The sequence below is a fragment of the Engystomops pustulosus genome, chromosome 3 (genome assembly GCF_040894005.1).
Source record: "Engystomops pustulosus chromosome 3, aEngPut4.maternal, whole genome shotgun sequence".
Classification (NCBI taxonomy): domain Eukaryota; kingdom Metazoa; phylum Chordata; class Amphibia; order Anura; family Leptodactylidae; genus Engystomops; species Engystomops pustulosus.
Window position 1 is genome coordinate 29,641,235 of NC_092413.1, and position 27,894 is coordinate 29,669,128.

General features: G+C 43.6%; 1 protein-coding gene across 1 annotated transcript; it reads left to right on the plus strand.

Annotated features, from left to right (window-relative positions):
* ACTR2 (actin related protein 2) lies at positions 1-27,512 on the plus strand. The gene is made up of 9 exons (XM_072140404.1): positions 1-185; positions 12,913-13,023; positions 17,117-17,332; positions 17,735-17,807; positions 18,711-18,847; positions 20,345-20,494; positions 21,968-22,113; positions 22,441-22,573; positions 24,304-27,512. Exons 1-9 carry the CDS (start codon positions 138-140, stop codon positions 24,472-24,474), a joined length of 1,185 nt encoding a protein of 394 aa, XP_071996505.1. The 5' UTR covers positions 1-137; the 3' UTR covers positions 24,475-27,512.
* Positions 27,513-27,894: the final 382 nt, after the last annotated feature.

Genomic DNA, 27,894 nt, shown 5'->3' on the forward strand with positions numbered 1-27,894 from the left:
ACGTGCCCGCCACTAGTACCGGAGGGGAGAAGGAGAAGTAGTAGCAGGCTGTCGGGCGCGTAAGGGGGGGGACGCACTTCCGGTTTTGCCAGTCATTCAGAGGCTTGGCGGCTCCGGGCGCTAGGGAGGCTCCGACCATGGACAGCCAAGGCAGGAAGGTGGTGGTGTGCGACAACGGCACCGGGGTGAGTGCTCGAGGGACACCGGGGCGGGGGGTGTCACCAGGGCGTTGGTTGTCTCGCATTATAATCAGTAGCGCCCACATAGCAGGAGCGTAGATCAATGTATCCCTGCTGCATAGCGCTGACATATACCGCGGCGCTGCACCCAGGACTTCCTGTCCTGCTGGGATTCGAACCCATGGCCCATGTCATGTCTATAGGTGTCTATAGATCCAGAGCTCAAGGCATGTGTATAGCATCACACAGAGGCCTATATACTGTATACTCTGCCCCTCGTCTGCTGCCTTTCATTCATTTTTATTAGTGTTCATTTCAGCTATTTTTTTTTCCTCCAGCCCCCTGGCAGTGCGGGGGTTAATATCTTCCTGCCTGTCCCCGCCTGCTGGAGAGGGAGGGGATGTGCAGGCCCCAGCCTGATCAAAGGCAGCGAGCTGCATACCTTGACATGTGTCGAGCTGGCAGCCAGGAGATTTTATGACTGTTTTTTAAATTTTTTTTAATGTTTTTTTTTTTCATACCCTAAAACTTTGACTGGAGCGATCGCTACACCAAAACATCCGGGATCTGTGATGATTGACCCTCTTTCTTCTCGCAGGGATGTATTCTAACATGAATGCAATGCAAATGGGAAGAAAATCCCTTTAAGGGGTTTTCCGGGCACACCCCTTTAAGGTTGGGTTATATGTAAGGTTGTATCGATGCGCAACGCTGTATCAAAACGTAACGTGACGGATGCAGCAATATCTGTTCCTAGAATCGCTCCAAAGAGGATCGTTTACTGTTTTCTAATTTTCTCATCAAATTTAGTCAAAGTGATTGGATGGATCCGCTCCCGTTTTTTTTTATTTTTTTGTGTGGATATTGCCAAAAATAGAAATCTGATGCCTGATGGAGCCCTTTGCCAAATCCATATTCTTTATCTGATCCTAAAAGGTGGTGTTTACAGTTACAACTTAGTTTTACCCCAGCTTTCCTGGATTCATGAGAGGCGCATGCCTAGTTCTGTCTCTAGGTAACGATGGTTGAGTAACTGGATTTTAAGAATCTAAAATAAAAACCCTTTGCTCACTAGTAAATGTTACCTGAGAAATAATAATAGTGTTATTTATATAGCGCCATCATATTCCGCAGCGCTGTACAGATCATGGGGGACATATACAAATATACTACTACCGTATATTGGAGTTATAACATATTAGTTGAAACAATTGAAGTGAGGCCCTCGCTAAACCCACTTTGTGGACTTGTGGCATTTATTGGACCGGTTCTGGAATCCCTGAACAGAACGTGCATGTTGTGTTCAGTCCAGTGATACAGGGGCCGTTCCCGGGAAATCCCTTGAATGCGCACAGTGTGTTTCTCTGACGGTAATCGGTTTTAGACCTCTTCTGACCGACTTGCAATACCAGACCTCGCCTGTGCAGAAGAGTGGCGCTCTTTCTCAGTATCGATTCTATTGACCTCCAAACTTTGCCTAGAAGAGTAGCAAGGAGCTGATTTGAATTTTTTTTTCTTTTTGGGTGGCTCTCGGGCCGAGCAGGAGTGCGCTGAGGACTGGTGCGGGGCTTGGCTCTCGCTCTGTTGGGTACAATGACAGGAAGAGACGTGATGAATTTGTAGATAAGAAAACGCTCCGGGCTGTTGCTGAGAACTGAATAAGATTTTTAAAGTTTTCTAAAAGGTGGACTGCACTCCTTCCTAAATGTCCTCCCTGCAGAGTTCCCGTTTATCTCCTGTTAGGGCTTGTCTGTCGATAAGATTGTTGACTGTTTCCAATAACAATGGTCAGGATTGTGACTACTGCAAAACGGGATCCGTGGTATTTACCAAGTTACTCAACTTTTTACGATCCTGTAAACTGCTGGTGCAAAGGTGAATATTGTCAGAAAGGCTCCAGACCTTCCTCCCGGAGTGTGTATATAACCCGTATACATACACATCACTGCATAGTATATACAAGGGATCCAAAATTCTAAACTAGGGACAAGCGGATCCTAAGAAAAGAAAACTACACCACGCCCCCTAATGTGCTTTGTGTTATATACACGAGGCCTGCGCTTAACAGAGCGTAATGCGTCTACGAGAAATCTACATGGCGAGATCTTCATGTCTGCTTCAGTTTCCGGTTTACTTATTGAACCCAACTTCCTTTTTGGACACGGGGGCTCTTGATAGTAAGAGGAAGGACGGTGACAAGGAGGAACAAGTATTCAGCATGAAGGACGATGGTCCTGGTGTGGTGTACTAGTATGCCTCCAGCATGTAGCTATTGTATATGTTGCTTTATATTCTCATGTTAATGGGATGGTGTGACGTAATTGAAGCTTTTATGATGGAATGACTAGAATCGCTCCGGATGTTGTAGAGCTGATGGCCGGGTGCAGTCTCCCCACCGCTTGTCACCAGCCTCATGAGTGACGTCTACATATAACACAACAGAGATGTGATTGTTGGTTTACTGCAACTTTGACCTACCCCCCCCATCTTATATTTTCCTAGCCCCATAGCAGCCACAATCGTTACCCATCACATGTACACCTGCAGACGTTTCTACATACAGAACTCATAAACCCCCCTACTCTATTCTGTGTTCGCACACTTATCCGCTTTCTCAGGTGATATGGTATGACAATCCCTTTAAGCATCATCGGGCTGTTTCATAACCTGTTGCAGAGATTTCTGGGTAGGTAATTACCAGCTGCGGTGCCAGGTGTTATGACAGGGTGCGCCTCAGAGATGCACTTGTCATGAACAGTGGAGTACGCAGCATCTAAGGATCATAGTTATGAAGCAAGGAGCCACCGGTTCATATCTATGATGCTTGGAGTCGTACATGTAATCCGGCTTGTGTACTTTCCGTAAATATCAATCAGTTGTGGGCTCTGGGGGGGCCATTATCTGGACCACTCCTCTGTCGGCGGTCCAGCACAATGTAAACTGATGCAGGAGTTAGGTGGGGACCCTCTACCGTTACCCTTTACAAATTATATGAGTCTTTATTGCCAGGCATGTGCGTAGTATAGTAGTAGCACAAGATCCTTTCTTCAAAATAAAATCATGTTTACTCTGTGCCCTAACATAAAGTCGAGACGGGAGCTTGAACATGCGTCAAGCTTCCTTTACAGACCAGACCCTGCCACTTTTCAGCTACATCACTCCCCTCCATGTCTAAATTGGGGCATGTGAGTTTGGCGGCAGCCCTATGCCTTCCTGCTTAATAGGTGCATGCGCCGCTACGTGGCTGGCTAACCAATAATGGCTCCCGCGCTGCACACTGTAGTGGTGCATATGGGTTGCACATGTGAAGATTCCCTGGAATTAACAGGGCGCGCTCAGAACTCGTATGTGTGCTGCGCATGCACCACTACTAGCCCATTATACCAATTTGTCATGCTTTGTGCAGTACTGTGTAATCTGTGTGCGCTATATAAATAAAGAATAAAAGCTCATGTGCTGCTCATAGCTGTAGTGGCGCGTATGCATTGCACATGTGAAGCTGGCTGGGGACAGACAGGGCTGGCATGTAACCCACAGGTGTACTGCGCATGCGCCAGAATTGAGACGTGCAGGGCACAGGAAGAGGAGGTGAAGTCAACTAAAAGGACATCTACCACCAGGATGAAAGACTGTATGCAAATAAGCCTGAGGGGCTCCAGGCTCCGTTTAACACTTATGGAGCCTGGAGCCCCTCAGGCTTATTTGCATACAGTCCTTCATCCTGGTGGTAAATTCCAATTAAAAAGACTGACAGAGCCTGGCTGATGCGTCTGCTGACATCCACAGTTGATGTTGGTGTGACTACCCCTTTAAGGTTCACCGCCGTCTGCATAGTAAGCGATGTTTGCAGCCACTGATACTAGGCCCCTTTGTCTGTAAGTTTCATGAAAGTAGTTTTCAGTTTTTTTTTTCTCTTTTTAGCTGATGGAAACAGTTGACTCATCTTTCCTGTCCAGAACTTCAGCAGATTTGCAATTTCCCTCAGGATCCTGTGTACTTCTTGGTTTTAGTAGTTGATGGTCCCCTGCCAGCCCGGAGTAACCCATTCCATTTTAGTTTGGCAAAAGTCCATGTCCTAAATAAAGTCAGAAAACCACAAGTATGTGATGTGCACATCTGGCTGCTCGGCTTTGGGGCTGTTTTTCTGATAAAATATACAGAGCTCCGTTACTTCCGTGACTTTGTGAAGGTGCAGGGTTTGGGGTTTGCTTGCAGATCAGTTCATGGTTCCTGTCATTGGGGGTGGGGGTGGGGGGGAGTCAACTTCAGAGTCTCCAAAATTCACACATATACTCTTCTGCACTCAAGCAAAATAGGTGCAGTAGGAGAGAAGACTTTACCTTTCCTGATAATCTGTTCATAGAACTCCAAAATGTTCTGCTCCTCCTAGAAATACATGAATGATGTGACCACTGGGTGTTGTAGGGATGTGCCCTTATACAGGCTGAAGCCGCCTTCACACGTGACGTTTAAATTGCGTTTCGAAATGCAATTCAAACACAACGTAAAGGGGCTAGGTCCGACCACGGATGTCACCGCATGCTCCTTACTCATTCCTGATCGCTGATTCCTTCACCATTGCTCTTGAATGGTGTTTCAAAATGCAATTCAAACACCACGTGTGAAAAGAGCCAGACCCCAGCAGATATTTGGACCAGGCTATAAATATTGATACCCCAGAATACCTCCCTTTTCAGTCTTATTCAGTCTATACAGCACACAACTTGTGACGGCCGTATTTCCTGAATCCAGGACTCTAATATGATGCTAGGAGCCCCCGAATCCCTGTAATGAAAACATTATACATACTAATACATAATTTATGATTATGATACCAGGAGTCCTGGTATTGTTGCATGGTTCAATCCCAGAAATTACAGATTGTATTTTACAGAATTTACGCTGAGCCTCGTCCACACCTGCACCTTAAAGATGGATCCTTGACATTCACAGCTAAATAGCGTCTCGTAACTTGCGCCATCTTAAAGTAAATCGGCCAACAAAATCCATCATGATAAACCAGGGACACTTACTCATAGATCCAGGCACCGTGACTGTGGGAATCTTTTTATATCTGTTATCCATGGTCTCCTTCCTTCTAAAATTATCTTAATGAGCAAAAGGAACCCCTTGGGCGAGTTACCAGCGACCCTCTGCGCTCTGGCTTCCGAGGCTGTTAGATGGCTCCCCCAGCAATTCCCTCATCCATCTGCCTGATGTCATTTCACACGGTGGGAGTGCGCCTGCACAGTGTAACAGCCTAAAAAGCTACAGCACAAAGGATCTCTGGTAATGCCCACAGGAACCAATCAGACCAATTACCATAGTTTTAAAAGTTGATTTTTAGAAGGAAGGCCATGATCATTTTAATTTTCATATTAAGTTTATAATAAAGCTGGGTTAAGAAATGCAAAAAAGCTGATTCTTCCTGGTGCTGTACTGTGTAGTGCTGGGTCTGGACATTATCCTAGGCACAGAAACAACCACTTTGGGGTAAGCTGAAAATAATAATTCTTTATTTATGAAGCGCACACGTATCTTGTACGTAACCCGGGGACTGCCCGTATTTGGTATTGCCGCGTCCGGAACAATCTCTATGATAAAACTAAATCACTATCGGACCCGCACGGTGAATACCGTAAAAATATAAACCTGAAAAACTTTCCGAATTTTTTTTTTTTTTTAATGCCCTTGAATGCTCTATAATATTATTTTTAAAAAGTTGTGCACTCCAAGATAAGACCGCTACAAATAACTCCAGTTTTGGCAGCTGAAAAATAAAAACGTTACGCCTCTGAAAAGTTGGTGATGCTAAAATTTACAAGATTTTCTCCAAATTAGTAAAATTAGGAAAAAATTAAAACGCCATAAGGTATTTCCATAATCGTGCCGAGAATTTAAAATTATTTTTATATGGTGAATGGGCAAAAAAAATCTTATTAAAAATTGATTTTCATTTCCTCCACCAACATGGGTATAAGCAGAGTTTTTCAGCAACAAAAAATTTGTTGTATGAAGTCAAGGATGCGGAGAGTTTAAAACTGAAGTCAAGCTCTCCCTGTCTCAGAAAGCCCCCTTCACTGTAATTGATGGTCCTGCACCCAGAGACATCGCCGACCAGATCTCCTGAAATGCATCGCATGATGCAAGTCACGGGAGGTGTTCAGAGCCTAGGAAATCTTGACTTCACTGTTACTCTCCGCCTCCTTGACTTGATACAACCAATTTTCATTTCACTTCAAAGTTGATTTTCTGGCTGATAGAACTATGCTGGGTTATGAAAGAAATGGGATCTGTAAGGCAAAGCTGCCAGACAACATACTGATTGTAGTTGATTAGGCCAGGTTCTGATGACCGGTTCCCTTTAAACATGCAATCAGATATAGAAAGTTGTTCTGTGAAACATCCATACACAATCCTTATATTCTATTAAAGGGGAGATATTGGTGTTTGTGTTGTGCCCCCCCCCTTCAGGGTGTCAGCTAAAGGCAGAAGGAGCTGCAGGAAAGACTTGGCTTACAGTTTGCAGAGTTGCAGAAGTACATGCACCCTCTGCATTTGTAGTTGAACTTGTGGAAAGGGTGATGGGAGAATGCCGTACATATTTATGACATAGTTGGTAAAAGTTTATTCAGCTTTACTACTTTAAAAACTTTACTTGGAAAAATGACAGCTTATTATTATTTTTTTCACTTTTGTAGTAATTTATCGTCTAACTTTATTAATACAAATATAGTTAATAAAACTACTCTATAGCATCGCATGTCGGGGGGAAAATATAAAGTAAAAATAGTAAAAAAAAGTGCATGAGAGAACTGCAAAAACTAACCTGGACATTCAGGCACCAATGACCCTCAGTCACAAAGTCGTTCATAGGCTAAAATCTGATAACAGCTTCTCCAGTTGATGGTAGTTATGGCTTATCCTGAAAAACTTAGTCACCTAACCCTTGCCCCCCCCCCCCCTTTACACAATAATAACTGGAGATGTCCTGTTATTAAGAATGGAGGTGTATGATACAGGCTTGTAGTAGCTCAGTCTGTGTGCGTTCACCTGCGCCGCCTCCTCCTCCCCCGCCTCGGCCGCACACAGGCAGCTATGCATGGAATGAGCCAATATGCTCTTTGTACCTTTATCGGATTTCTCAGGAACAGGTAACCCTTCTCCAGAGATCGCTGTGCACTCACCACTATAAGGACGTGTTCACACTTGACCGATATGCTGCAGATTCTGATTTCACTTCTGCTGTGAAAATGTAAAGATTGACGGACTGCAGACGTGGATTTACTAATATGTTGTGTGCAGGGATTTTTTTTTTTTTTTTTTTTGTGCCTATGCTTAGGGCCTCATGCGCACAACGGACGTGTAGCATACGGTCCCATTCATTTAAATGGGCAGCACAGACATACGGTTCAGTGGCCGTATTGTATACCATGCCGTTTTTGAGACTTAAAAACATACATGGCATGTCCTATTTTCTCACCTGTTCCCGGACACCCCCCAACCTCCCCCTCCGGGCCTCCCCCAATAAGTCTATGGGAACGTATAAAATACAGGTTGTGCACCGTATGCTGCCGTATGTGATATCCAGGAAGCCCGGAACTAGTGGGAGGAGCACACTGCCAGTCAGCCAATAGTAAGCCCTCAATCATTTGCCGGTCCACTGGTTCCGGTACATATATGATGGCAATCAGGTGAAAAAGGGGCAAAATACAGAACAGGTGAAAACCTACGGTATGTGCATGAGGCCTTATTGCTGCAGTGAAATTCAGCAATTTTTGTTTTAAAGGGAACACATCGTTCTAGTCAGGCCTGACGCTATGACATCACATTGAGGAGCAGTCCGTGATCTGTAGACCTCCAGACGTTGCGTATATCTTCTACAGGATCTCTGCCTTTAAGAAGGGTTCAGTGTTTGGTCTTCCTGGTGACCACGAGCTGCACCTCCCCCACCGTCCTGTCTGATATCACTCTTAGTAATTTCCTTCTCTTACAAACCCTTTGTTCCTCTTTCTCAATTTTCTTTTCTTTTATGTGTGGGGGCGCTATGCACTTGATTTTTTTGGCAGTTTTGTAAAGCGCTTATCTACTATGCTAATGTATGTGAACCCCTTATTGATTGTGCGGTGCCGTGGGATTAATGGTTCTCTATAATAGTAATAGTCAAAATGCCATGGATGTAAATGGAATTAATGGAATACTCTTCAGCACACAGAGCACAGGACTAGGAGCGTGTCCTAATCAGAACTTTTTTTTGTTTTGTTTTGTTTTCATGGATCACTCGGACTATAGTTTTGATGATCATTGTACAATGGATGGAAATTGACCATGAAACATGGCAGAAAATGTCAGTGGGTATTTGCCACGTTTGAAAATATAAAAAGTTTTAAAAGAAATCCTGTTTCTTAACACACTTGTAATAGAAATAAACAGTTTTATAGAGGAAATGTACCATCAAAATCCATCATGATAAACCAGGGACACTTACTCCAGGCACTGTGACTGTGGTAATCTTATTGTATTTCTTATCAATGGCCTTCTTTCTTCTAAAATCAACTTTTATAATTATTCTAATGAGCATGAAGTGCTCGGCGGGGGGCATTACCAGAGCCCCTCCACACTGCAGTTGCACAGGCTGTTACACTGTGCATGAACACTTTGCACCCTGGCCCCACAATCACCACTGCGTGCGATTGCAGTCCACCCTCCCTCTGCTTGCTGTAAAGGGAGTGTTAACAGAGCCCCTCTGTGCCTGAGCTTCACAGGCTGTTACACAGTCTCCCCCTCTGCTCCCTCAGCATTTCCCTCCAACTTCTGCCTGATGTAATCTCACTGCAGCATGCAAAGTTTCAGCATACAGTGGGGGGGAAATGTTCCATGCACTCGAACAGCCCATTGAGCTACAGCATGAAGGAGCTCATTAGCATCATTTTAAGAGTTGATTTTTAAAAGGAAGGAGCCCATTGATAACAAATATATATAAAGATTAACACAATCAGCTTGCCCAGATCTGTGAGTAAGTTTCATGGTGGTTTATCATGATGGATTTTGATGGTAGATTTCCTTTAAATTTTTTTCTAAAAATGTAAAATTAAATGGTGAAAATTGGGTAATTTGCACTCATATTGTACATTTGAAACTGTTATATTTTTCTTTTGTGTGTGCGTGTATGTGTATATGTATGTATGTATGTATGTGTATATATATTATTTTGTAATGTTACCTATAGCCATGTAAGCAGGTTGGGCTTCTTATCTGTGACTATTAGTGTGACGTCCCAGCCCTGCTGATCAAACCCTGGAGAAAACTTTGAACCCTTGTGAGTTTTGATAAGACACCAGATTTCTCTCCATTCCCTTACGGAAAGTAAAAGAAATTTGCATTAGAGACCAAGTTGTTTGCTGCCTTTCCCTAAATGTAAGGGGGTAGGTCCATGAATCTGTTTCATGGGCAGAGTACAGCGCTGGGGCTCCATGTATCATAGCATGGAAAGATTCCCATCCTTTGCACTGTGGTCCCTCTGTAGACATCACCCTTCTATCCCCCTAAAATCAACTTTGTTATCCTACCTCGCATACAGCCAGATCCGGCAGCAAGATGGAGGGGGCGTGTCCTCCCATCCTCGCTCACTTGTACTCCTCCCCATGCCATCTCCTCACCATTCAGATCAATTGAAATCACAGCAAGCCTCCATGGGGAGGAGTAGTCCATGGAGACATTCTGTTATTTCACGTGATCGGATAGATACATGTAGATTTTTCAAATGTTAGTGGATAAGGGATCTTAGATGACATCATGCTGGTCATATAACATGAATTGTTGACTAGTGAGAAGGGGCATGGGGGCTGCTGGAATTGGCGAGCAGTACACACACCCTCTGACTTGCTGTAGAATCTGGCTGTAGGCCAGGTAAGATAACAAAGTTGATTTTATGGGTGTGTGAGGGAAACCATTTTTAGCTAAAAGAAGAATTCGCTTTGAGTTGATAGGGCTCTATGGGTTATTTAGGCTTGGGTCACACAACGATTTTGGTATACGTAAGGAGAGTCCTCGATGTGTACACTCAGCGTTTACATTTGTACTGGCATATGGAGACATTAGTTTTATCTCCTACCCAGTGTACATCGTATAATGTGCAGAAAGGAGGATTGAAAGATGTAGCAAGTTGTGTCCTCCCATCCTGCTGCTTCCGGCTAAGCAATGTGTATGATCAGTGGAGGCCATTGAGGTCTACAAGTGGCGGATGCAGCAGTACTGCTTCATTGTGGCCTCCACTGAGACTATACTCCATAAAAGGATAGTGACATCCCTGGTGAAACTCCCTGAATACTGAATAGAAGTTGAGCTGCACTTCTCCAGTGCTCCAGCCTCTAGATAGAAACCCCCAATCTCACATTAATAGGTCATTGATCTACCCTACCATTCATTGTACAAATCAACTTTTACAATTATGATAATGAGCCAGGAGCGCTCTCTGTGTGGGTTATTACAAGAGCACCTCAGATTTGCTATTACAGCCAGCAAAGGCGGAGGGTGAGACCGTGTAACAGCCTGTGAAGCCACTTCACAGAGGGGCTCTGGTAACCCCACCCAGAGTTCTTATGGCTTATTTGCATAACTGTAAAAGGTAGGAGGCCATGAATAACAAATATAAGATTACTACAGTCACACTGTGCCTTGGATTTTGGTGGCAGATTCCCTTTAACTCACTTACTCCGGTGTGATTGGTCTTAATCTGTGCAGTAAGCCCCAAACAACCCTCAAAGCATATTATTGTAGGATTGTTTTTATCTCCCCAACCCCCCAAACACTTCTATTTATTTTTTTTTTCTTTTTAATACATTATATGTAACCTAAAATGGAGGCTGAAAGAAATTCAGCTCCTCCTGCGAAAACCTAAAAAGTATAAACCAGAAGCAATGACTCGGGAGTCAAGGATGAAAAATGGAAAGGAACGGCTGCAAAGTGCAGACTAATGTAGGGCTGGTCTTCAAGGGGTTACTAGAAATGACGAAGCTGTGTGTCGCCCGGTTATTGTGTGGGGTGACTGGCAGAGCTGGGTATAGTGGGCGGCTGCGGTGCTATAGCTGTGCATGACTCAGTAGGAAGTGTAACCACACATCTCTATATATGGCCGCTATACTGCAGCCGGCTGATCCTGCTCTCTGTACACCCTGCAAGGGGAAGCTGTGTAGCTGCAAGGAATCCTCATCGTCCTACGTGCAATGCAGCCGGAAATATCTGATGGTGGTTGTACTCTCACCACACACCATGTTCTTAATGTCGATTTAAACTCTTAATTACAAAATTCCTATAATGTGGCCTATATTAAGGGAAGAATGCAAATGTTAAATGGAAAACAATGCCTCCTTTTGCTACCTTGAAAGGCAGCCCCCTTAACATCAAGTATGACCTACAAGAAGCCTAAAAACATGATGTGGGATTAAGCCAAACCAGTATAACTATTCCATAAGGAACAGACTCCCAACTGTAGACAGCGCTGTTTCGACCTGGTTGGGTCTCCTCAGTACAGTGTTCGAAACAGTGCTGTCTACAGTTGAGTCTGTTCCTTATGGAATAGATATACTGGTTTGGCTTAATCCCACATCATGTTTTTAGGCTTCTTGTAGGTCATACTTGATGTTAAGGGGGCTGCCTTTCAAGGTAGCAAAAGGAGGTATTGTTTTCCATTTAACACGTTGGAAAACTTATTTGCATTCTTCCCAGAATTCCCTAGTGGAGAATCTATGGCTTTAAGTCTCCACATCCCTTTAAGGTGGCCTTAATTGGCATTGTCTAAGCCTATATTAAGAGAAGATGCAGACTGTCGTGGCCATCATATTATGGCTATGCAATCAGCCTGTAAGTGGCTTAGTGGTTAGCATTACAGCCTTGCAGCGCTGGGGTCCTGGACCCAGGGTCAGCGTCTGCAAAGAGTTTGTATGTTCTCTCGCCGTGTTTGCGTGGGGTTCCTCGGAGTCCTCCGGTTTCCTCCCACACTCCAAAACATACTGGTAGGTTGATTAGATTGTGAGCCCCATGGGGACAGGGACCGATCTGGCAAGCAGAGTGCAACGCTAGGTAACCTGTGAGAGCTATATAAATAAAGGAATTAATAATAATAATATTTATTATTGGTAGGATTAAAGGGGCTGTGTACCTGTGTCTTTGCCTCCTTAGGCAAAGACACAGCCTTTCGCTGGTCTCACCGTGTTGCCCTCTGCATATATACCATACACAGCTTCCTCGATCACTACTTCAGCCCATCCTAATGGGATCTCCCACTGTATCTCTCATGCCACTCTTACTAACAGACATGGTTGGGGGGGGGGGGCAACATGAGCATGCTCTGCTGCTGCTGCAGCTCCTCCTATTCATCAGTGCTCACACATATAAACAAAAAATCATGGAGAGTCTGCACACAACCCAAAAGTGTCAGGACTGCTGCATCACTTGATGAACATTCATGGATAATTAAGGCAGTAAAGGCACATGGGGCAACTAATGTAAAAGAGTGATCAACCCCTTTTAATATGCCCATAGAAGTCTTGCTCTAATCTTACCTAGTATACGCTGTGCTGCAGATGGGGATCATTCATTGATTTCTTGCATTTGTGCTTGCACGGGAAACTGAAAGCTAAAATAATCTTCAGCATTTTTGTTTGTTCAAATTTTTTTTTTTTTTTTGCTGTTTTACTAATGTTAACCTTTTTTCCGTATTTTTATATTGCAGTTTGTGAAATGCGGCTACGCCGGCTCCAACTTCCCAGAGCACATTTTCCCGGCTCTGGTCGGACGACCTGTCATCCGTTCTACTGCCAAAGTGGGAAACATTGAGATCAAGGTAACTCTTCCGTAGTTATGAGGAGATCATGACACTGTGCTCTGAGCGTCACGTCATTGTACCCCTGGGATTAGTATATACAGAGCATAGTCTTTTTATAGGCTTTGTACTCGGTCTATAGGAGACCCTTCATCCTACCAGGATCTACCTGCTTCATTATGGATTGCTGCTCTCCATATAAAGTGTATAGGGGCGCACCGGTCTTACAGGTAGGTTACATGGCAGTCCTTAAAGAGAACCCATCAGCAGTTTTGACCATACACATTGGGCCTGAAGATCACCAAAAGAACAAATTGGCTTCCACTATGCAAGCAAGGAGCCTTCAGCTTCCAGCTCCTTTACCCAGAGGCTACAGGAACCATCCTAAAGATAGATCATCAGTACCTAAAAAGCCTTGGGGGTGACCAAGGAAACCCAGAAGCCCACCCCTCTGTCCCTTTTCCACCCTGCTCTGTGCTCGCCCAGGATCCAAATCTGCAGATATGAGTTTTTGATGCAGATTCAGTGATTTCAGTTTTCAACCTTCACTTCATCATTGTAATTCACTAATTCACAATGCAGCCTTCACTACATAAATAGTGTAATATACAACCAAATGCATGAAGAAAAACTACATAATACACTTGTCTAGGTAAACTCTTTGTTTTGTACAAGTAACTAAGCCGGCCTCTCCCTCTGTAGCTGAGGTCTTGGCATTGTGTTTGATATGAGACCTTGGGGTCGCGTGCTACACCACAGGCTAAAAATAGTGACCGTGTGTTCATTTCAAGATTGACAGCCAAAATCTCATGGGATCGGTTAGGTTGCTGTAGTGTCTCTATCTGTATTTGGCAGGAATGATATATGTAGATCCACGCTGAAAAAAAATCTGATGCCAGGTCATGGTGTGCCAATATCACCACTACTTTTAGTGTCCACTTATTCTAGACTTGATAGTTTAATGGGTGGTCCTACTTGGGCCTTTCTTCCTTCCCTGTTCTGACTATGCTTGCTGGAACAACTTTTCAATCAGATGGGGCTTCAGATGTGTCCTACTTCTGTGTGAAGATCTCCTCTCTGGAGCTGGGCATGGAGATCGGCAGGGAATTGAAAAGCAACAAAATCAGGGCAGCCCTGGGGGGGACAATAAATGGAACTGTAGTTATCTCTCACTTTTAACAAAAATGATTTAGTATGACTCCTAAACCCATAGCTATGGTGAGCCGTTTTCTTCCCACCTTCACCTCTGACTTCCTCTTCTCCTCGACTTTTCTTTTCTCCTCCCCCTTTTACTGAAAACCCCAAGTAGAATAAGAAGAAGATGGTAAGTGTGGCCCAGAGGGTGCAGGTTGATGTTTCTGCATACGCTGACCATAATCCTGCAGACGCTGTGATGGATCTGCATGTCCTTACAGCATGTCCCTTATACTATAGCATCACTGTCAGTCCTGGTTGGATTCATATCTAGGAATGCCCGATACTGGATGTACGAGTGGAGTGGAAAGACTTTGTTTGCACTAATCTGTTTTTAGCATGTGGAGTAATGACAATTTCTTTACTAATAGTTTCCCAGCAATGAAAAGCTGTGTGGTCCATACACTCTGAAGCCCTGCAGGACTCTTCAAGTCCAGTTGACATCCATTGAGAGTAGAGTATATCATTTGCCGGCTGCACAGATAAGGCTAGGTTCACACTGCGATTTATGCCAACATATGGCACAGAAATGTCATCTGGGGACCCCTCCTCTTCTCTGAATGCGATGGGCGAGGCCAGGAATTGGCTACTGACAATGTTTTGGGTGTTTTCCCAGTGATGTCACTGTCCTAATATGAACAGTGACATAACCGGGTCCCCCCCTCCTGTTGAGCGACGTATCTGCTCAGCAGCTTGGTCTCCCGGATGCAATCCGTTGCATCCGCTCCCCATAGGCTTCTATTGCCTCCGTCACTCAGCAGGAGGGAGCAGGATGGAAAAAAAAGTAGCTTGCTATGTCCTTCCATCCTGACTTTTTAAGCGGATGCATTGGTTACTAGTCAAAAGATAACTTGGCACTCCGTATAGGTCAAAAATTGAGGATAATTTATTTAATCCAGAATAAACAGTATAGCAATCCAACAAAAATTATTATTTTGCAACGTTACGGTCTTATAAAATCAGACCTTCGTCAGGCACGGATTGCAAGGTATAAGTAGAAATAGAGATGAGATGCGGTGCTATGACCGCTGGAGCGCAGGTGGAGAGGAGGAAAAGCGGGTGAGCGCTCATTTCTCCATGGGAAACTTTCCAGCAGTCCCTTTGACTACTTGGAACCCCAATGATTGCAAAATGGGGGAACCTTTAGTGCTCTTATTACCGGGCTGCTATACATGTAGTCCTGATGTTTGCTCCTTACATTTAGAGTTACAGGAAGAATCTCTAAACAATTGTAAGTAGCAAACATCAAGACTACATGTATAGCAACGCTACAGCAGAAATTCTTTCTACATTCCAGTCGTGAATCCTCATGTCGCTGCAGCGCCAGGTTAGACTAGTTCTGGAATGTTACTATTGTATATTGGAGGAAAACCTGGAGCCTAAATCCTGCCCTCGCCCCACCCCACTAAGCCACCTGACCTAGGTGGACCTGTTTCACAATGTAATGGTGGCACGCCTGTAAAGGCAACTCACCACGTGCTCTGCTGAGTACTATCCGTGCGCCGAGCGCTTGTAATATTCAAGGAAAACTTTGACTAATTGATGGGTGGAGAAGAACAGTTGATATGTACTGTAAATAAAAAACGAAAATTCTTGCTTGCAAATTGAATGCAATTGTGTGATTGCAAAAAACTTTTCTCTAGCAGTCTGCATGGTCAAATTTGGAAAAAGCCTGTACAGAATGGAAAATTGTCACAGAAGCAGTTTATATTTAAGCATTTTACAGAATTAAATGGAATATGCACCAGAAATTCATGTCTAAAGAAAGCACAAGGGCTCTTGAGTTATGTCCACACGTCGCTCCTAAATCTGTGTAGAAACCTAGCAAGAAGAAGTCGTAGAAACCATGTGGTCTGCTCAATTTACTAGTGATTAAGAACCACATTGTGGAAACAAAAAGGTGATAAGTAAATTATTGGTGAGGATTCTGTGGACTTCAAGCGGATTCCACACCACGTTCAGTCCCGATAAGAAAGCTAAAAAACCTGGTATAAATAAACAAAAATAAAAGCTCAACCAAAAACTGTGTAAAGCGGCATGAATTCAGGGACCCCCTCCGATAAAGAGAACACTGGTCCTGTTAACTGAGTGCCTGAGATACCTGAGCGCTGTGCTCCACAATTTTTAACACTCCCATAGTATTGAATGTTGCCGTAGGCCTGCCTCGCCATCAGTTAATGGATAAAAAGGAATTTGACGCCCCAATTAGGTTGATATTTCCTATACTGTGGATAGGGGATAACTATCAAAGTTGGTACAACTCTTTTAAAGGGAACCTGTGATTAAGAACAGGCACAATAAACCGCACACATACTGTCCCTTTATTGAAAAGTGCAGTGCAGGCGTCTCAACTTTAATCTGCCGCCTCATCAGTAAAATCTTTCGTCAAACTTTCTAGCTTTTTCAATGTTGGCCCCACCCACTCATGTGTGGCTCCACCCACCACTGACTGGCTCTGCTTGTTGCAGGGTGCGTGAAATGGTGATGAGGTCTGCATATTCCATACAGTGCTCACCGCTAAAGACAGTGAGAGGGACCGGATTCTGGTTAGAACAGGGAGAGGGCTTCCTGTCTTTTTAGTTTGAGCTTTAGAGACCTAGCTGTCAAAAGGAGGCGGGGTTCACTGGACGTCTGGAGAAAACCTGACTCTTCTCTTCAGATGTTGACTCCTGTCTACTCATTTACATATCAGAAAAAAAGCTGTAATTAAGGTACCGTGCCTCAGTGGCAGTTAATTGTAGGTGATATGGGGAGGACCAGGTGTCACTGGTGTTGGGGGCGTAAAATTCTGGTGATGGGGCCATTTTCTTTGATAAAAGATAAGCACGTGTGTGTGTGGTTGTTTTTTTTTTTTAAACTATCTGCGCCTTGTTTGTTGTATTGGTGGTTTTGACCACATCCTCTTTGTGTTTCTTTTTAGGACCTTATGGTTGGCGATGAAGCCAGCGAGTTGCGTTCAATGCTGGAAGTGAACTATCCCATGGAAAACGGCATCGTGCGGAACTGGGATGACATGAAGCACTTGTGGGACTACACATTTGGACCCGAGAAACTGAACATCGACACCAGAGACTGTAAAATCCTGTTAACCGAGCCCCCCATGAACCCAACCAAAAACAGAGAGAAGATTGTTGAGGTAAGTCGCTCTCCTCCTTTTGTATCTATTCACGTGAAATGTAAAAGTATATGCTTGACGTGTGTCTACCCATCCATTTACCTTTAAACATGGCTGACATCTTTCCAGTCAATTCTGCTATATCATTGGTTACTTCACGGGAACCTGTCAGGATGATTTGGGACACTAAATCACCTGCGGGTCCTTGTACTTGGATTAACGTTGGAGCATCACAACCAATTTGTATCCAAGAGATGCAATGCTGACGCCGTCCAAAACCTGTCTGCTATATTTTAGTGTATAATTACGTATATTTTAAGTGTATTTTGGGAACTTTTTCTTTTTGTTGTTTCCACTTTCATGTTGGGGTGTTTTTGTATGGTTTTTTTTGTTTTGAATATTCTTTCTATGTATTTCCTGCAGGTGATGTTTGAGACGTACCAGTTCTCGGGTGTTTACGTGGCTATCCAGGCTGTTCTTACACTGTATGCACAAGGTGGGTAGGCTGTCTGCTAACCTTGAGATAAAACCAATAACGTAACACACTGGCACACAACCTCCGGTTATTATGTGTTAGAAGATGTGGGATGGATACAACCAGCCCACATCCGGTGTGATGACATAAAGCTGAGGTTATACCGGATTATTGGATGGTTCTGCCTGTCATCTCGCTCCTGACAAGCCACAGATTATTGATACCATGACACAATGCTCGGGGTCTGTTCACACTGATAACAGAGGACACTAAATCCTCTTGAGGACCTGCTTTCTCAGTCGGTGACTCCTGTAGCGCGCACAGATTTAGCAGAACTCGCGGTGATCATGGCCGCCTTGTTAGCTCTGCACGGAGGATGAATGAATGGTTGGCATTTTCCCTTGTCACCAGTGTACCCGGGAGCGTGACAATGTATAATTAAGCTTCGTCCTACGCAGTTAACTAGTCCCTCTTCACGAGCGGAGAGCACAGATGAAACCTATCCAGTTACCATGACAACAGCTATTTTACTCCGTTACCCCCTCCGTGCTGGGAATTTTTTTTTTTAGTCACAAAGTGTACAGCACATCTCGCCCTCTGCGGAGCGGCGTCCCTGCTCATAGCCCTATCCATTGCTCACATCGCAACGCCACGATGTGAACCGCCTGCAGCAAACATGGCCGCCCTCATCCATATCCATTGATATTGCACTCTATTAACTCTTTGTGGATGCGGCTTCATTCATCTGCTTTGTCCACTCCCATATAAGTGAATTGAGAGATGACGGACAAGGGAGATGTGTGAATTCTCCTCACCCAGCTTTCTGCAGACTCTGAATGGCGTTTGTCTTTTCCATTATCACTAGTCCCGTGACTGACCCTCTGCGTGGACTCTCATACTTATCCCGGTTTCTCTTCCCTTTAGGTTTGTTGACCGGTGTGGTGGTGGATTCTGGTGATGGAGTCACTCACATCTGCCCGGTGTATGAAGGCTTCTCTCTGCCTCACCTCACCAGGAGACTAGATATTGCCGGCAGGGATATTACCCGCTATCTCATCAAGGTAACCTTTACATAATGGCTGATATTACATTACTGATGCCTATAACACTATACTAGGGGCCCCAGCATCCACCATATACATAATATACCTCCATAGTGTCGTTACCAGATTTCCTACCATCAAAATCGAGCGTGATGTCTGCCCGATACTTTAGTTTTTTCCACAGGTGTCAGACTTTTTTTTAATCTCCTAGATCCAGGCACGGTGTCGGTGGTAATCTTCTTATTTGTTATCCGTGGCCTCCTTCAACATTTACTATTATGCTAATGATCCTCTCCATGTTGTAACTTCAAGGATGTTACACTGTCTGCCCTCCCTCTGACTGCTCTAAGCTCATAAGGAGGGAGGGGGATGTGCTCCTGCACAGTGTAACAGCCTGTGAAGCTGCAGCTTGGATAGGCTCTGGTAACGCCCTCAGAGCCCTTATGACTATAACATAATTGTAAAAAATGATTTTAGAAGAAAGGAGGCCATGGATAACAAATATAAGAAGATTACCAGAGTCACAGTGTCTGGATCTATCAGTAATGTCCCTGGTTTATCGTGATGGATTTTGATGGTAGATTTCCTTCAAAGGGGTTTTTAAGCTACTGCAGCTTCCATGGCTCGGGTGTGGCAGGTTACTGACATGAGCAGTGCCCTCTCCATAATGTAAGGGTCAGTCAGTGACTAGATGTCACCACTGAGGCAGGCATTATAGACCTGGAAGTTCAGTTCCTGCGAGGGGGAAACCTCTCAATACTAAATTTTTTATTTTTTTTTAAATTCACTCGTTCACATTACTTCCTTTTAAAGCAGCAATGTGTTTGATTCAGAATTTACATATGCAAATATTCCATTGCTATAATTGCTAATAGCTCTGGCATGTAGCTGACCTCTGCTATATACAGAAGGAATAATCGGCACTGTAGCGCCATCTTGTGACTACACCACAGACCTGCATTATAATAAATGGAAGACTTGGGTCTCTTATGATGCACAATTATTTCCAGAGAATATTCTCTGATGAATACTTAAATATTGTTGATGTTCTTTACATTTTTTTTTTTTAATTTGTTTGTTTGCAACACGGTTTCATAGTACTTCTAAAAGTTTAAGCTTTTAGAGAAAAATAAGAGCTGGTGTACATGTGCATTCAGCATATCAGGCAGTAATAATAGGACTGGTATGATGGGAAGAAGATGGTAACATTGATAGTCTGAATAGTAAAATACTATCTAGAGGAGGGTATATTAGGGTGATAGGGGTCTGACCTTTGACACCAGGGAAGGCCGGGGTTGGGCACATGGTTCACCTGTTGCTCCATTGAGATGGATGCACAGGACCCTTTTACTAGTAACTGTTGTGGGTCCCAATGGTCACAACCCACCACCATTCTTCATGATCCTAATCTAAAGTGGACATGTGATGCCACTAAAGGGTGGGACAAGCCGTTTAGGGGCTGCTTGTACTGTATAGCCGGTAAGCCCAGTATGTAAGCTGTGTATTGTCTTGCAGCTGCTCCTCCTGCGTGGATATGCATTCAATCACTCTGCAGATTTTGAGACGGTCCGCATGATCAAGGAGAAGCTCTGCTACGTTGGATACAATATAGAACAAGAGCAGAAACTGGCCTTGGAGACCACAGTGCTGGTGGAGTCCTACACGGTGAGTTGTAGGGGTGTGATGCGTTGTATAACAGCTATTAAAGGGAATCTGTCAGCAATTCTGACCATATAAAGCTCTAGGCTTGGATATTTACCCTGGAGATCTGTGTTATCATACCTTTTGTGTGTGTTTTTGTTAGTATTTGCAGGATTGTGAAAAATGCATTTATATTCCAGTATTGTAGCTGGACTTGTGTAAAATCTCACAGAAAAAACATACTCCCTTTGCTCTAAGTTGCAGCACAGAGTGGGTCTTGTAACAATCCTAAGCCTAATTATAAAAGTTGATTTTAAGAAGGAAGGAGGGAATTACTACAGTCACAGTGCCGGGATCTATGAGTAAGTTCCCCCAATTTATCATGATGAATTTTGATGGTAGATTTTCTGTACGTTGATGGAAGTTACTCGCCCCTATTTAGTTGTGAATGTCATGAGTCCATCCTTATAGCTCAATTCCTGGAACTGAATGATGCGAAGATGCCAGGACTCCCGGCCTCATAATCCTATATTATGCATTCATACCTGTAATGTTTTCATTATAGAGATGCAGGGGCTCCTAGCATCATATTAGATTGGATCATATTAAGACCTTTGTCTAAACAGCTTAAGATCTGCTACACAAAATTCTCATGAAGGAACAGTGACTTAATTCTTTACAAACTCTGGTAAAAATATTTAATACATAAAATGGAATAAAAAATAGACAGAATCCTCAAAAGAAACTTCATAAATGTATAAAATAACATTTGGCGGGTAATATTTGGCATATTGCTCCTATCTCTATATGTTATTTAATGGATAGACCTCAACCTAGATAATATGAATAGGTTAATATTGTAATCTACAACCTCTGTAATATGTTGGGCAGCACGGTGACTTATTGGCTAGCATTACAGCCTTGCAGTGCTGGGACCTGGGCTCAAATCTCAGGGTCAACATCTGCAAAGAGTTTGTATGTTCTCTGTTTGCCTAGTGTTTCCTCCGGATCCTCCGGTTTCCTCCCACACTCCAAAACATACTGGTAGGTTGATTAGATTGTTAGCCCCATTGGGGACAGGGACTGATGTAACAAGCTCTGTGCAGCGCTGCGTAATCTGTGTGCGCTATATAAATATAGGTAGATCTCCCCACAACCTGGCATACAAATGGCATTCACTTCTTGCAAGGATCTGGCATGGACGCTAGTGCGTACACTTCAGGATCTGCTGTGCTGTGTATTATATGGCTGCCAAAACGCAATATTTCATAATAAATTCTCAAATCATTTTGTATGAATGAATACCAATAATTCTGTGTTGTCCGTGAAGACCACCCTAGGTAAGGAGGAACCCCCTGTATGGGAAGCTCTGGGAGGCTCGTGCTGTCTTTGTCTTGGTCTGAAGGGTCATGTTATATAATATTAGGTTGTCCTTAATATGTGTGACTGCAGAGGGCGCTGTAACCATCCCTGTAAATGGTGTTTCCTATTGTGCAGCTTCCAGACGGTCGGGTTATTAAAGTCGGTGGCGAGCGCTTTGAAGCGCCAGAAGCTCTTTTCCAGCCTCATCTTATCAACGTAGAAGGAGTTGGCGTCGCAGAGTTACTGTTCAACACCATCCAGGCAGCTGACATCGATACTCGGTGAGGTTTCAATGACGGGTTATGTATGGGGCATAGTGTGTGGCTCCCCCTGTGTAGGGCTGCACATTGCAGGTCACTATAGAATAATCTCATTAATGGGGGAGATTTATCATGGGCCTCTTGGAGCAGATCTGTTCTTGTTGCCCATGGCAAACCAATCAGAGCTCAGCTTTCATTTTCCCACAGATGTTTATAAAATGAAAGCTGAGCTCTTATTGGTTTACATGGGCAACTAGAACAGTTTTACCTCAGAAATGTGATGGTTAATCTCCCCCCATAGTGTCTTCTCTGGGTCTGTATCTCCTAACTAGTGACTTGTGTTTTCAGGCCAGAGTTTTATAAGCACATTGTGCTGTCTGGAGGCTCCACCATGTACCCGGGCCTGCCATCCCGCCTGGAGAGGGAACTGAAACAGCTCTACCTAGAAAGAGTCCTAAAGGGAGACGTGGAGAAATTATCGGTAAGTGATAAAGATTTCTACCTTTTTCCTGCAAGTGTATTGTGCGATCAGCTCCTCTATGCATTTGGGGCGCTTGTGATTTGTGGTATCTCCACCGATCCCCAAATTATCCCCCATCCCTCAGAGCAAGCGGTAGGTAGGTAACTATTTATATAAGTGACCCCCATTACATTGTATGATCAGTGCGGGTCTGACTTCTACAATCCGCACCCATCTTGGGATATACGGGTACTGCACCCCGTTTTTCATTGCACAATGACACCCTGGTCAGCAGACAGGAACGACTTCACCTCCATTTTAGAGAATAGGGGAAAAAGCCTTTTTTGTGTGGGTTTTTTTTTTATAATGGTCAGGAATGTCTGGCTGATGAGGTAAAAGACAGGAGGCTTCACTTCACATATCAGGAAAGTGGTGCAGATCTATTCATAGATGTATATTGGTAAATTACCTCATATCCTGCCCCCCCACTTACACACACATTACAAAAACATCAGGTAAAGTGGCCAACCGCATTAAAAGTTGGAACTTTTTTTTAAAGAATGTTTGGGGCCCTGATTCTGGAAATTACACCCGTTTTCCCCCCATCGTCTCTACTGGCATTTCAATCTTCTCAAATAGAAGTTGGTTAAATTAGTGGGCAATGAACGTGGCTGTAGATTACAGATTTTTCTAGCGGGTTGCTGAAGCCGGGTTTCTGTGATTTCCTGGGATGAGGTGGTCCTGGACATTCTCACTGGATGCTCCAACAGTGATTGGCCGTCATATGTATCCCATTATCCACACTACTGTTCTTCTGTTGTAATTACTCCATAGAAACGCTCAACATCTCATTAACTCGAGCTACAATAGAGAAATTGAAGGTATTTTTGGAATCGGCAGCTCAAAAATACCCAGAATTGGGTGAAAATGTATTTGTTACCCAGTTTTTTTTTTTTCTTGGAGAGATTGGTAATTTGGCACTTTGGAAGGCAACCAGCTGGATTGGTCACTACTATCTAATGTGTGGACAATGCAATAGCTTTAGCTCACAACTATTCTGCTCTAAAATATATATATATATGTGTGTGTATATGTGATGTGTGTAGTTTTTCTATTCGGACACTAGGGGGCATGTGTTACCATCGCTTAATTTTATGACTTCATATAAAAGTCACAGTAAGAGTTCAGGTTTCTTTGCATGACCTCAGCACATGTGTGTGTATACCAGAATATACAGTATATACCTAGTCGCAGGGTGTCGCCTACATCTTATCCAGTTATAAAAACAGGGCCAGGGAAATATGGGATGCAATTGGGGGGGGGGGAGGTGGGAATTATGGGATGCAATGGGAGCAGCCAGAGTTGTATTATATCAAGATACCTGGAGGCTTGCAGGAGCTGCAGCACTGGATCACCTGGGATAAAACTGATTTTTTTTTTTTTTTTTTTTCTGGTTGCTTAATGCAATTTGGGGACAATTTAAAAAGATAAAACCCCTTTATAACCACATTGCTAAAATCAGAACCTGTGATGATTAATCTTTTAATTTGGCTCGATTCTATTCCCCAGCGCTATACAGATCATAGGGGGGACACGTAGTGACAAAGTAAGACATTACAGAGCATAGAACAATAGCACTGAGGGTCCTTCTCACAAGAGCTTACACTCTATGATGGTCTCGGGAGTGCGCACTTCTAGACTGTGGGGGTAATGTGTTATAATACTGATTTCCGTTTTTTTTTTCCTTGCAGAAATTCAAGATTCGCATTGAGGATCCTCCTCGTCGTAAGCACATGGTATTCCTGGGGGGCGCAGTGTTAGCAGATATCATGAAAGACAAGGACAACTTCTGGATGACCCGGCAGGAGTACCAGGAGAAGGGCGTGCGTGTGCTGGAGAAGCTCGGCGTGACTGTCCGATAAAGCGGCGGCCTCTTCTCTCGCTTCTCTAAGCTTTTCCTTCTATTTCCTTTATTGCCAATCTTTGAACTCATTCAGCTACATGACTTGGAGGTCCGGGGGTGAGGGGGGCCCGGTCATTACTTTTTGTTATCCTGAGGTCAGGAGGAGGGGGAGGGGGGGGGACTGAGGGTTTGATTCCTGTTTTGTTAATGTGGCCAAGTTTAACTCTTTCACTTCTTTCCACCACAATGACCTTCCTGCTGCAGTGTCTGTGCCCGTGGGCTATACGGTAGGCTGCTGCTGCTGCTTCTCTTCTGCTCTGTATCTTCTGATCTCTGGGTGATTTTGGCTTTTATTACATACGGACGACTCGTAGCGCCGCTTCCTATCTCGCACTGCGCCCCTCACCGCCCTGCTCTCAGCAATACAATGATCTTTTTTTTACAGCAGGGACCCCCAGGGTTTCCCCACAATGACCTGCGCTGCCCCTTTTTTCGTTTTTATTTTCTAATTTTTAAGTTTGGAAATATTTATGGTACATTTCCATATATTGTAATACTGTAAACTGGACGCAGCACCTCCCCCCCTCCCCTCCCCCACGTGTAACCTGTGGCCTAAAATAAAAGCACTTGTCCAGGTGATGAAGTCGGCGGACGACGAGATTCTTAATAATCATTCCCAGGAAACAGAAACCGTTACAAATGTGTATGTGATCCTTTCCAAATACAGAGAACTGTATCTATAAAAGAACAAAAAAAAAAATCTATTGTCGGGGGGTTTTTTTCCGCCTTATTTTTGGTTGCCTCATGTGGTCAGTGCCAATTGTATTATGGAAAGTCGGGAGCGCTTAGTGTTGGGCACCTTCTGCAGATACATACAACATAAATGATACATACATCATCGTCTTTTAGGGCCTTTCTATGGTGTTGGTTTTTTCAAAAAGTATTCTATGGTTGCTTTCCAGTAGATGGGATTCAGATTTCGTCGTATGAGCCTTTTGTGTGTTAATTGAGATCCGTAAAGCCATTAAAGAGGAGTTTTTCACCTAACGCGTGCAGAGATAAACATGCATAATTTAGGGGCTTTTTGAATTTTCTTTCTAGCCCCAATGGTTCCCGAGATATCAGTCCCTGTATCTGACCATTGTAGTCCTCTCCACTGTCAGAGAGAGGTGCTGGGACAGAGGAGGATGGGATGTGTTATAATAATCTGTGTTTATCACAACACGCCCTCCTTCTCTGCTCTAGCACCTCCTCTCTGACAGTGGAGAGGACTTCAGTGGTCAGATACAGGGACTGATCTCTCGGGAACCGTTGAGTCTAGAAAGAAAATACAAAGTGTCCCAGAATCTTTTGATGCAGCCCCTACATTAAAATATTCTGATATCAACTTATGTTAGGGGGTGAAAGGTCATCCTCAAGAAGACAGAATTCTAGAATTGTCGTCTCTTCTGACGCATCTGTTATATGGTGGGGGTACCATGCCTGTGCTTATGCTGGTGTTTGTTACTGCCATGCAGCAGTTGACCACTGCAGCCAATCGTGAGCAGCAATCATGGTCGCATGGCAATGGGGATGGAAGGGGGTGGGGATACTGCAATGTCATTAATGTAGTTCAAGACCAGGGTAGCTTCTGATTGGTTGCTGCAATGATAGTATGCAAACACAAAAGAACCAGCTGGATTCTGGGAGTAAAGTAAATAAATTGTGTTTATCCTATGTGCTCGTTATCCCTATATGAAGTGGAATAACTTCAGGAAGACACAATATGATATTAAGTTAATGGGAATCTGCCAGCAGTTAAACCACACAAAGCTGCAGACAGTGTTGAATATTAGCCCTGGAGATCTGTGTAATGTGTGGTGTTAGAAGGAAGTTTGTGAAAATTGCATCTTTATTCCAGGACTGTAGCTGGATTTGGAACACTAGTGCAGTGTTGTGCGGTCTTTTCGCTGCTACAAAGCCCCTCCCTCTTTCTGTAGTAGCTTCTGTTCGAATCCTACAGCATATAATCATAGGGGAAGTGCTGTGCTCAGTGAAGAGCGTGCACACTTCAGAGTAGTCTAGTTACAATCCTGGAATAAAGTCTGTTCCTGCTGCTACAACACAGTTGTATGGCTACACAGAACTCCAGCTACCTGCTATAGTCAAAACTTCTGGCAGAATCCCCTATTAGTATATTTTCTCATACAGGTATTTAAAGGGGTTGTTGGTTACAATTATATACTAACCTCAGGGTAGGTCATATTTAAGAGGTGGGGTCAACACCTGCCCCTTGTACTGTTCAGATGTTTATTAGTGAGGTTATGAAACCGGTCAGCTCCATCTGTGCTATAGATCTATTGCAGGTGATCACCAGACATTAGAAGTGTGTGTGTGTGTGTGTGTGTGTGTGTGTGTGTGTGTGTGTGTGTGTGTGTACAGGGCTGTACATTAAAGGTCTCATTTAGAGATTGACACCTTGTTGTCTTCTGAAACTGCTCCACTCCTGACCATTGGTAAAGTGTGGTATTGCAACTAAGCTCTATTAGTTTCTATACAGCTGAACTGCAATATCTGCACTAACCACAGTCAGGAGTGGCGCTGTTTCTGAAGGAAAACCACCCCTTTAATGCAAAAAAAAAAAAAAAGTTGCAGGGTTCAGGCTTCAGCCGCCCACTGATCGCCTATTATGACCATTCCATAGGACGTTCTATGTAACTCTTGTAGAAGAATCTTGTGTAACGACAATGTGAAACCTAGTGCTACATAAGATGGTGACATGATCTACAGCGCCGGCCCACCAGTATACATGACCATAACTTAGTAGATATCTGCCGCACGGTCTAAAACTGATTTACTGCGGGTCCTTTCCATGCAGTTTAGTTCCAGGAATCTCCGCTGTAGTGAACCAGATGATATACAGAAAGAAATGATTACGATTCTATCAATCCTCATCTGGCCGATATCTGCTGGAAGGTTAAACATATTCTAAGTTTTTTTTTGTTAAACACATAATTTCTGTGTCATACAATTTAAAGAAATTTTGAAGTAATTTGGAATAAATTGGTCATTCTCTGAGCAACCTGTGATCATCTATATATTATTATTTTTTATTTTATTTTTTTTTTTTTTTTTTTTTTTTTTTTTTTTTTTGCATTTCAAAAACTGCTTGGAGCAATGAATAAATCGTGTTATGGAAAGAAACGGGAGAAAGTGTAGTGGTCTCTACTTGAGTTTTTCTAGTTGCAAATCTCAAATACCGATATTCCGGGTGTAAAAAAAAAAAAAAAAATGGTGCTGTGCAGCTTCCAGCAGACCTTTCCTTAGAGGGCATCTACCACCAGGATGAAGGACTGTATGCAAATGAACCTGGGGTGCTCCTGGCTTCATAGGCTTTAATGGAGTCTGGAGCCCCTCAGGCTCATTTGCATACAGTCCTGGTGGTAGATGTCCTTTAAAA